The 11,897-nt window shown below is 44.8% G+C and overlaps 1 protein-coding gene across 1 annotated transcript in view; it reads left to right on the top strand.

The window, feature by feature from the left end:
• Positions 1 to 11,897, top strand: part of Ddi2 (DNA-damage inducible 1 homolog 2) — a gene marked incomplete at its 5' end in the record, with an annotated part of 36,558 nt that overhangs the window by 20,808 nt on the left and 3,853 nt on the right. The window contains 3 exon segments of the mRNA XM_005409866.2: positions 1,244 to 1,371; positions 4,875 to 5,003; positions 10,693 to 10,796. Of these exon segments, the coding sequence (XP_005409923.1) occupies positions 1,244 to 1,371; positions 4,875 to 5,003; positions 10,693 to 10,796 (361 nt within the window).

The following is an 11,897-nucleotide window of genomic DNA, read 5'->3' as shown; positions in this document are numbered from 1 at the left end:
AGTGCTGGGATTACAGGTGTGCGCCACCACGCCCGGCAGGCACTATAATTTACAGTAAGGATCAGCAGACTTTCTAAAGGGCCACGGAGTAAATATTTCAAGCTTCACAGGCCATACTAGCTCTATTAGCTCAAGTTCACCTCTGCTGCTGCCATGTGAAAGCCGGTGTACAAAATAGGCTGGTGTGTGAGTGCATGGTATTGCCGTGTTCCATAAAAATCATTTACACAGATATTTGGCTCCTTGGTTCAGAGTGTAGTTTACCTCAAATCTCGGACCCTGTTACATTACTGTCTCAGTCCTCAGGTAAGTTGCTCAGCCACATGACCTTTTTAAAGAAAGGATTTGATGGGTCCAGTGAGCTATGATTCATGTGTGTACTTCTAAATGGTAGAGATACACTTTTTTTGGCAGCATGAAGGATTGAACCCAGGGCCTCATGCATGTTAGGCAAGCTCTCTACCTCTGAGCTACACTCAGGCCCTTTTTATTTATTTGTTTTGAGATGAGAGCTCATTAACTTGCCCAGACTGACTTTGAACTTGGGGTGCCCTGCCTTGGCTTCCCCAGTAGCTGGGTAGGACTGTGACCAGCTGATAGATGCGTTTTTGAGCCTCTGCTCGTGTTGCATTGCGTGCTGTGCCCCTCCTGGCACTCTTCCGTAGGAGGGAATTCATACCGTTTACACGCCAGAAAACCTGTTCTTGGAGAGGAAGCAGCCTGTGCAGCCGCAGCAACCGAAATACCTACATGTCCTCTTTCCAAACTTATTGATAGACGGGGCATAGGAAATGTATTCCAGTACTCAGTAAATCCTCAGTTAAAGCTGAAGCATTTGGGCTGGAAACGTAGCTCAGTGGCATAGCCCCTGCCTGGCAAGCGCAAGGTCCGGAGTTCGATTGCTGGTACCAAAAAAAAAAAAAAAAACCTGAAGCATTCCTTAAACTCTTAAAATTCTACAGGATAAAAACCACTTTGACCATGCACTCGTTTATTTTCCTGTTTCTGAGCTTATAAAGGGATTCTAATTGTCCTGCCTTCAGATTTTTTTAACAGCTGTATATCTCACCACCTCCTACTAGTCACCCATTGCAGGACAGAACACTAATTTCCATCCCATGACTCAGTTGTTCTATTTAGGGCAAAAGATTTGTACAAATCTGTTTTTAATATTGTGAGTTCGCAACAGATTGATCTTCCTGGAAATAGTGCTTTTAGTGCACATGGTTTTGTTTTGTTACAGGCAGCAGAACATTGAGGAGAACATGACAATAGCTATGGAAGAGGCTCCTGAAAGCTTTGGCCAAGTGGTGATGCTTTATATTAACTGTAAAGTGAACGGACATCCTGTGAAAGCCTTTGTGGACTCAGGTGATGTCTCCATTTTCTTGTGTGTCCCCCACCCCCACCCCCAACACCCTGCTCTGCCACCCAAGAAGGGACATGATATTCAACACCCAAAACTCAGAAGGGGAAAAATTTATTTTGGCTCATAGTTTGTAGAGGTTTTGGTCCATAGTCAGCCAGCTCCAAGGCAGAGGAGGAGCTTAATGGTGTGATGGGGGAGGCAGAGAGAGATTGAGGGGAGAGGGAGGAAGGGAGGGACAGAGACCCTTCCAGGGCCATGCCCCCAGAGACCCACCTCCTCCAAGGCTTCACCTCCCAACATCACATTTAGCTGTGAACTCACCAGTGCCCTAATCCATCCATGAGAGGCATGCCCCCATCATCCTGTCACCTGCCCAGAGCCCCAGTTAAGAGCACAGGAGGCTTTGTGGGGACATTCAGATACAAAGACTGTAACGGGGCCACTCTAGGTAGATGGCTGTAGTCCTTTGAACTGCTGGTAACAAGCCTGGGAGTTACTGTCTCACTTGTCGGCCTTTTTGCTGGTAGTAGATTTATTTCTCAAATCATATCTTGACCAGTTCTGCATTTTGCAGTGTTTTTTTTATCTTTCTGTTTTCCTTTATTTATTATCCTGAGTTTTTGAAGTACTTCTATAAGAAATTGGGACCAGTAGGTGTAGAATAAGGAGCTTAAAAAGGAGCTGTATTGGCTGCAGGTCAAACATTTCAGGCTGATCTGTGTGCAGCACTTTGCTCTTACCAATGTGAAGATGACTGGGCCACACCGTCCCCACACTTAGAATTCACAGACAGGGAGTTTGTCACCTCCAGGCTCAGGTAGTCCATGGACTGACTGGCGCCCTTTCTTTTAGTAAGAACCTTTCACTTTTTAGTAAGAACACAAGACATAAATAAATAAACAGCACGGTGAGCACTTTGTGGCTATGTGATGGAGTGGCCTTGTGCATCTTAATTTTATGTATTTCACTCTGCTGTAAGGTGGAATGATTTTCTGGAATAGAAAAATTGGCTCAGATGTCTTCATTATCCACAGCTACTTGAGCTCATGCTACGTTTCAGCTCTTGATAGGAGTTTGTATCTTCAGATGCAGACACGTCCTTGGGAGAAGCCAGTTTTGATTATGGAGTTTAAAAGATGTCTGTTGTGTGCTGTTTGCAGTGCCTTGTTGTGCTGATGGTGGTAAGACTTACTAGTTGGAGCTTCAAAGTGCTCTGACTGAAAAAGACAAATACACGAGGCCATAACATGTCCCTCAGCCCCAGCAGTGTGCCAAGCCATCTTAGTCCATTTTATTTCATCCCGTGAGTTGTGTTCTGCTGCTCCTGTTTTGCAGCTAAGTAAACTTACTGAGTGTAGGGAGGTGAAGTCCCTGTCCCGGGTGCAGAGTCTGAGTGGTGCTTGGCACCGGAACTCCTCACCACTGTGTGAGGCTCAGTGAGTGTCGGAGGACGTGGACACCTCGTGCTCACTCTGCTCAGTGTGCGCAGGCGCAGATTCCCGAAGAAAGCGCCTTTGGTTTGGGGCTTGGAGCTAAGGTTTGACAAGAGGCAGAGAAAGAGACCTCCCATCCTGGCTCACCTTAGTTACACCAGTAACTGGCTTTTGTGGAGTGAGGAGAGGGAGGGGAGAGCTCGCCTTCCCACACTACCTTTTCTTTGATTATTTCCGGGCCTTCCTGAATCTTACCTAGCTCAAGTGCCACAAGCTTTCAGCCCCCATAGTGCCAGGACACCTAAGGCATAAGATGAGCAGGAGGTACCGGAATTGAAGGAGGGGGAGAGCCCGGAGGGGAGGTGGGTCTTGAGAATACGCGGGGGCCCTTGATAGCCCAAGGTGAGTGGAGGCAGAGGAGACCGTGACTGCGCTTGCGGACAGGATAGTGGTGACAGTAGGCTGGAAACGAGCAGCAAGGCCGGGAGGAGGCGGGATCTGAAGCTGTGGTGATATACTTTGAAACAGTCCCAGAGTGGAAACCAGCGAGCACTGCCGATCACATGACCTCAGCGATGAGCAGGAGGTGCTGGGTGAGGACAGTGAAGGCAGAGACACCTGAAGGTCATAACTATGTCCTGTTGTCAGTCACATCCGTGGAGTGGTTTGGAAGCCGGAGACGCCGTCCACTTGCAAGTGGAGAGGGTGTGAGTTAGGCACATAGCTGTGGTCAGGAGGAGGAAAGTCACAAACAGCAGGAATTGCACAGAACTTATTTATAGGTTCAGGGCAGAGTTTGAGAGCAGGGGGAGGGAGGAGGCATCGGCAGTGAACCATGCCCAGGTGTTAGGACTGAAGTAATGCCAATGCAAAGACAGAGAAATCCAAAGTGAGAATTATCAGGGGAGGTTACACCTTTTGGCTCTGAGGTGGAAGTGTCCAGCACAGCTGGAGCATGGAGCTAGAGTTAAAGGAGAGATTTGGGCTGCAGATAAAGGCGGATGACGTGTCCGTCTCTGACATGCGCTGACTTAGCTGAGGACATGGGCTCATGGGAGGGACACCGTAAATACCTTCGGCGCTAAAGGGAGGCGGCCTGATTTGTTGCTGGCACAGTGTGATGAGTGCACGTCGAGTTTCTTGGGAGACTGCAGGGCCTTTGGAAGGGGATGAATTGTAGGGATTGCTCCTAGAGCTTGCCCCCCTGCCAGACAAGCACTGTACCACTGAGTATGCCCCTAGCCCTAGAATGTGTTTTTTAACCGGTGAACTGTGGTGTCCCAAAGCGTGAAATAAAAATAACTTGAGAAAATGGTTAGCGATATTCAGTGAGAACTTCTCTGAGTGTAAAGTGCTACTTAATTTAGCATTGCCATCTGCAGACATAGTAGTCATCATTTGAACTTGAAGGAGGGTCGTTCCACATAGTTTTACTTTCTACTGATAAAGTTGTGGATTTTGAAGGGAGCTGGTGGGATAGGGTCTTGCTACCTGTTTTTGAATTCACTGTGATCCTTCTGCCTCAGCCTCCTGAGTGCTAAACTATAGGCATGCCCCCACCACACCTGGCTAGTACTGGTAAAGTTTTAAATATCATTTAATAGCCAGGCGTGGTGGCACATGCCTCTAATTCCATGAGGTTGAGGCAGGAAGATTATGAGTTTTGAGACTAGCCTGGGCTATATAGTGAGAACCCTATCTTAAAATAATTACATTGCAACAAAGTGTTCGTTTCCTCAAAGTCAAATTTCCACATTATGTTTCAGATTCCATTGTGGAACTAAATTAAGGGAAGTAGGGCACCTGCTAGGTAAGAATGATGTTAGAAATAAAGCCCGGGCCAGGCATGGTGGCACAGGCTTGTAATCCCAGCACTTGGAAGACTGAGACAGGAGGATTACCTCACGTTCAAGGACAGCCTGAACCGCATAGTGAAACCCTGTCTCAAAAAGTAAATAAAGTAAAAACCTGGGGGTATAGTTGTTTTCTGCCTTACTTTTGGTGCTGTATTTTGAGTCTTGCCACAGGTGTGGATTTTGTTTTTATTATATGATGTTCCTCTCCCCTCCCAGGTGCCCAGATGACTATTATGAGCCAAGCCTGTGCAGAGCGATGTAATATAATGAGACTGGTGGACCGGCGGTGGGCGGGGATTGCCAAAGGAGTGGGCACCCAGAAGATTATTGGAAGGGTACACCTTGGTGAGTGGATAGCAGCCGGAGTTGCTCCTTTTGTAGAGTATTTGTAGGACAGTAGATTTTAGAAGTTTTGGAGGTTTGTCATTATTTTTTGCTTGTATATATCTGATTTAGTGAGCTTTAATTACCAGAAATTTTAAATCCTGTGTTTTACCAAGACTATACGTGGTACATGTCTCTTACCCCAAAAAACTGCACACTTTTACTTCCTGCTCCTCAGAGATAATCCCTTTTCATTATTTTGATTTATTTTAGTTACATATTTCTTCCTTTTTTTTTTTTTTTTTGGGGGGAGGGGGGTACCAGGAATCGAACTCAGGACCTTACATTTGCCAGGCAGGTGCTTGCGCCGCTGAGCTATATCCCTGGCCCCTTAGTTACATATTTCTGAGTAACACCTACTTGCTGTTCACTGATATGACTGTAAATGCTTTTGAGAGCTGAGCCATCTAACTGAATACAATTGCTTTTCTCTTAGAATTCATAACTCTCCTTTGTGCCACACCTCGCTGGTTGTATAAATCTCCTTTAAGTAGGCCAAGGTCTATAAGGTCCTGCCTTACCTTTTATCCTGTGCAGGACGCTTCTTCGCGAGCCTAGACATGTGCTCCAGAGCTGTTCAGGAACCTTCCTAGGTTGTCCTGAGGCTGGCTCGCCTCCTGCTCTGTCCTGTGTTACATGACAGGAATCCCTGTATCCCATCCCTCCACCTGCCACCCCGGCCTGCCTGCCTTTGAGGGGATGGGGTCTTGGGGGGATGGGGTCTTGGGCTTTGGTCTTTTGGAGTAGTGAATCTTCTAGAAACTTCCTGAGGAAAGGTATGAGAGAGGAAGTGGATGCCTTGAATATCAGACATGCCTTTTCCCTCCGCTCTGTCAGTCTGGCTGTGTTGGAAATCACTTTCTTCCCAGCTGTAAGGCATTGCTCCTTAGCGTTTCCTTTGTGGATGTCTCATAGAGAAGCTGGGTGCTGCTTCTGTTCTTGGTCCCTTTGTCTGCTCTGCAACTTGTAGATCTTCTCTTTGACCCGGGTGGGGCTTTTTGTTTTTACCAGGGTGTATTGATGTGCTTGGGTATGGTTCTTTCTTCATCTCCTATACTAAGCATTCTATAACTTTTTCAGTCCAGAAACTCATGTCCTTTATTCCTGGAGCTGTTCCTTGAAGTACTGATTAATTGATTGATTATGGTCCTAGGGATGGACCCCAGGGCCTTGCAAATGCTAATGCCACTGAGCCATCTCCCCAGCTCCCCACAAGCTCACCCCATGCTCCCGGGGTTTTTTTCCTTTTTTTTTTTTTTTTTTTTTCCAGTACCAGGAATCGAACTCTTGACCTCGCACTTGCCAGGCAGGCGCTGTGCTGCTGAACTAAATCCCCAGCCCCTTTTTTTTCCTTTTTGTGCAGGGCTAGGTCTTGAAACCAAGGGCCTTCACACTGGGCTACAGCCCCAGTCCTTTTTGTTTTTTGAGACAGTCTCACTGAATTGCCCTGGCTGGCCTCAGACCTGGGATTCTCCTTCTTCCGTCTTTGAGTAACTGGAACCAAACCTAGAGCCTCGTACATGCCGTGTAAGTGCTCTGCTGCTGAGCTCCACCCCCAGCCATGTGCACTTTTTTTCTTGCAATGAGTGGTCATTTAATGTGTAACATTTTATGCTCAGCCTTAATAATATTTGTAACATTTTTCAAGTATCACTGTACGTTTCATATGCATCACATAAATGTTATATGGATTTAATCCAACTTTTGGGAGATGTTTTTCCCCCCAATAATCTTGTCATTTTAACATTGCAGTGGGTTTTTGTGTGCTTTGGAGGGGTGCACATTTTGATTTCTTCTTTTCTCCCTTAGTCAAAATTCCTTTAGGTGAAACTAGCAAGTCAAAAGTTGTGACTAGCTGGGCGTGGTGGCACACACTGTAATCCCAGCACTTGAGGTTGAGGCAGGAGGATTGCTGCAAGTTCAAGGTCACCCTGGGCTATGCAGTGAGTCCAGGACAGCCTGAACTACGTAGCAAGACCCTGTCTCCACAAACAAAAAAAAAGTTATGACTGCCTTAACCTTGATTTATTGCTAACTTGTACCTGTCTCTTTTATCCACCACTAAATGAATATTTATCTTAATGTCTCATAGTATTAAGTGTTATTAGTTTCCTCCTTTAAATTTACAGGTAAAGTAATTCCTTATTGTTGTAAGTTACTTAACTTTCATTGCAAATAATTGTTTTTCTACCCGTTTGTTCCCCCTCCAAGGATGGGGATCAAATCCAGGGCACTCTACCACAGCCCTTTTTCATTTTTTGCTTTTGCTTTAGTTTTCATTTTTTGTTTTTGAGACAAGGTCTTATCACGTTACCCAGATGGAACTCAAACTTGTGATCCTCCTGCGTCAGCCTACCTAAGTCCCAGAATTACAGGCATGTGCTGCAACCCTGTTCCTTCCTGTTCCTTTTCTTTTTTTCTTTTCAAATACATTACTCTGTTTAATGGGGTCTCTGTTTTCTTTTATTGATTTGCATAGCATGAGAATAAATACTCCATTCTCTTATTTTCCTAAGCACAATAGGACTGAGAGTTGGGCAGTAATGCTTCAAGCTGGTTGTTCAGAGGCTGAGTTCTCAGATTTTTTATAGTTTTTGATTGTTTGTGTTGGTTTTTGAGGCAAGGTCTCAGTATGAAGTTTAGGCTGACCTTGAACTCACTATGTAGCCCAGGATGGCCTTGAACTAGAGGATCCTGTTGCCTCAGCCTCCAAGTACTGGGATTGCAGGTGTGTGTGCTCCACCCTGCCCAGCTTTTCAGTTTTGAGTGAAAAGGTAAAAGGAGACAAACTAAGCATCAGCCCCCTGTATTCTTCTCTATGGATGGACAGGTTGTACCATTTTATATCTTAGGCTGTGATAGGGTTAAGAAAACCTTCTAATATTAAATTCCTTGTGGACCCATTATTACAAAAACAGGTTCAGACACCCTAGAGAAACTTTCCCTTCTAGATATCAAGACCAAAGGACTATCTTGAAGCTATCAGTAGAATCAGACCCAGGCTTATCTGAACTCTGATAACTGAGAGGAAGTCTTACAGAGTAGGGGGCAGTTTTAACAGACGTTGCTGGGACAGGCTGGGTATCCATGTGGGAAAACAGATACCCGTCACTCCAGGAGAACTGGGCACCTGGATGTGAAGGGCAAAGACACGGAAGAGTATCTGTAGGAAAGAATTTCTTTAAAAATGAAATGGTTGGCCAGGCATAGTGGAGCACACCTGTAGCCCCAGCACTCTGGAGGCTGAAGCAGGAGGATCATTGCAAGTTTGAGACCAGCCTGGGCTACAAAGTGAGCTCAAACTTGCAATGATCCTGAACTGCATAGTGAGACTCTGTCTCAAAGAGACCAAAAAAAAAAAAAAAAATTGTTTAATAAAAAAAAAAAAAAAAATTGTTTAATATGTTGATTCAGCCATGTTCAGCTTGAGAGCTTTCTCCATGAAAAGACGTCAAAGGCCAGTATGGTGGCACATGCCCTTAATCCCACCTATTTAGAAGGATTGAAAGTTTAAGGGCAGCCTGGGCAATCTGGTGAGACCTCGTCTCAAAATTTAAAACAAATTTACAAGGGCTGGGGTGCCACGCAGTGTTAAAGGTCCTAGGTTCATCTCCTGTACCGGATGTAGGGGCAGACACAAACTGAGAAGAACTTCAGGTACACCTGAAACTAATAAAAGCTGCGTATTCAGAATACATGGCCGTGTGTGTGTTCTCCAACTCCGAAAGACAAGATAAAATTTTATAGCAGTACTGGAATAAGAAATCCAGCCTAACTCTCCACCCTCTCTAAATACTCGATAAACATGAAAACTTCCCTTGCCTCATTAATTGGGCAGTAATGAAATCACTGCCAGATTAGCAGAGACTTAGTCTCTAGTAGTATCAAGGGCTGCCAAGAATTTGAACAGTGGCAACCGAGGTAGGGCCGGGAGCGTTTTAGTAAAGAATTCAGCATCACTGCAGAGTCAAGCATGGTTTCCGCTGGAGCCCTGTGATTCCACCTCCTACAGTGACTTCAGAGGCGCTCCGGTGCACACGGGGGAATGCGCCAGAATACTTCTGGTCCCATTGCTTACGTCAGCAGCAACTGGCTGCTGCTACCCGAGGAGTGCAGTAACTGCATAGATCGCTTGTGGTGCCTCAGGTGTGCAGTGCTGAAGGGGTGACTTGAAGTGAGAGAACAGTCATGTCCATCTCTTGGGATAGATCTTAAAATCTGTGTCAAGTGAGAGGCAGGTTAGTTCATAGTCACAAAATAGTATATTGTTTATATCTGTACAGAACTGGCAAAAAAAACTGTAAGAAAAAGCTGGAAATGATTAACACAGAATCCAGGCTGAGCATGAATGAGACAAAGAGGACCTTTTTTTTTTTTTTTACCCCCTCAGGACTTGGGAATGAACCCAGGGCCTTTGCACTGATTTACATCCCCAACCCTTGGAAAATTTTTTTATTTTTAAATTCTATTTTGTCTTTTTGAGACAGAGTCTTGCTGCGCAGTTCAGGCTGGCCTTGAGCTTACTGTGTAGCCCAGGCCGGTCTTAAACTCACAACAGTCCTTCTGCCTCAGCCTCCTGAGTCCTGGGATTACGTTAATTTATTTAAATTTTGAGACAGGATCTTTCTGAGTCACTGAATTGCCCAGGCTGGGCTCAAACTTAAAATCCTCCTGCCTCAGCCTCCAGAGTGCTGGAATTATAGGTATGGGTCACTGTACCTAGCTCTGTTAGTTTTCTTTCTTTCTTAGTTCTTTGTTTTTGAGACAGGGTCTTACATGTAGTTCAGGCTAATTTTGAACTCACTGTGTAGCCAAGGCTGGCCTTGAACTCTCAGGGACACTCCTGCTTCAGCCTCCCAGGTACTGAGATTACAGGCATGTGGCACCATGCCTGACTGTTTTCTGTTACTTTTCCTTTTCTTTTCTTTTTTTTTTCTTTTTGTTACTGGTAATTAAACTCAGGACCTTGCTCTTGCCAGGCAGGCACAGCACCACTGAACTATATCGCTAGCCCCAGTTTTCTGTTTCTTAACGTGAGTGTTTCTTTTGCTCTGCTTTATACGTGCATCTCATGCACTGTTCTGCTTGCTGTCTAATAACAGCAATATATATTTTTTTAAGAAACCAGAAGAGTATGTGATGAAAGAGGCAAGGGAGGAGGCTCCAAGCAAAGGTGGACCTCACTGTTGCCTCTGGTTTAGCAAATAGGAGCTTAATTATAACAGGCAATAATAAGCTGATTGTTTCGTTTTGTTTTTTGAGATGGTCTCTCACTATGCAGTTCAGGCTGGACCCGAACTTGAGCTTGCAGTGATCCTCCTGCCTCAGCCTCCCAAGTGCTGGGATTACAGGCGTGCACCATTGGTGGTTAATATTGAAGAATTGGCTTTACTGTTATTTTTAATCCTTTAATGCCTGCTTTCCTTTAGCTGTGCACATCACCTCCTGGCATCCCGTGGTGAGCTAGGTGTCCTGGGTGGTAGTTCTGCCGAACTCACTTTGTGAGCTGGGGCCTTTGTTGGCTTTCACTCTGCTTCGTGGCTTTACTAGACGTTCATCATTCAGTCACAGCTGTGCGTGGCTGTGATTGAGGGCAGGGACTTGGGGCTCCTGAGCACATGTCAGTAACCACTTCTCTTCATGGCTTTAGCTCAGGTTCAGATTGAAGGAGACTTCCTGGCGTGTTCCTTCTCTATTCTCGAGGAGCAGCCCATGGACATGCTTCTGGGACTGGACATGCTGAAACGGCACCAGGTAACCAGGAACTTCCCTTTTTGTTTATTTGTTTTGCATCTGCTTTTTGCATGTTATATGGTTACTACCCCGTCATTGCCGTTGGTTACATGTACTGGAAAACCAAACAACGTGCCTTTCCAAATCTGGAAACATCCCTGGCTGATGATGTTGCCACAGGGTGGGTGAAATGATGTGACACAGAACCTTTGTGAAATCTCCAGGAATCTCCTAAATCTTTCCAGACATCTCCTAATGTCTGCTTTGACATAAATGCAATTTGGTTCCCTTGTGTGATTTTAATAGGTTTTTTTGATGGCTTATTTTGAATATAAGTCTTAGGGGTTTTTTGTTGTTTTGTTTTTGAGACAGCGTCTTGGTATATAGTTCAAGCTGGTCTTGAATTTATTCCCACTTTGCTTAAAAAAAAAAAAAAAAAAGCCAACTCCCTACACCATATATAAACCTTCCTTAATAATGAAGTTCTTCCCAGGTACTGTAAATAGCTGTGACATTCCGGCCGGGGTATAGTGACTGGGGAAACGCTTGGCCAGCGTGTATACTTCTGTGGGTTTGAGCTCTTGGAGCTCTTGCGGGGAAATCTTAGAAAAGAATGTGCATTATACCTCTTCAACATTCTACATGGAAGGAATGGGTGCACGTACATATAAATGAAGCCTCATTTATTGACTTACCTTTTCCTATATTTGAGTTACAATATAGGCCAACAGTGTCCACCTTTATAGACAAATCATACATATGTACAACTACATTTTGTTTTGTTTTGTGTGCCGTACTTGGAATTGAATTCAGAGGGGTCTACCACTGAGCTACATCCCCAACCCTTTGTATTTTTTGTTTTGAAACAGTATCTCACTAAATTGCCCAGGTTGCCTCTAATCTTAAGATCCTTCTGCCTCAGCCTCCTCAGTAGCTAGGTTTATACTCATGTACCATCATGCCCAACTCTGTTCTATACTAAGTAGGTACAAAAATATACAGAAAAGAATAGTGTATATATGAAATAAAGGATACTTTTATAGGGGTTGCCTTGCCCATTTTCATTTTTGAGACCACTAGTTTAGAGTATAAGCTGTCCTTTGTAAGATAGGCAAAATATAT

Source organism: Chinchilla lanigera, unplaced genomic scaffold, assembly GCF_000276665.1.
Source record: "Chinchilla lanigera isolate Chin_1 unplaced genomic scaffold, ChiLan1.0 scaffold00126, whole genome shotgun sequence".
Lineage (NCBI taxonomy): Eukaryota > Metazoa > Chordata > Mammalia > Rodentia > Chinchillidae > Chinchilla > Chinchilla lanigera.
The sequence above is the reverse complement of the archived record's forward strand: the minus strand, read 5'-3'. Positions and strand labels throughout refer to the sequence as shown.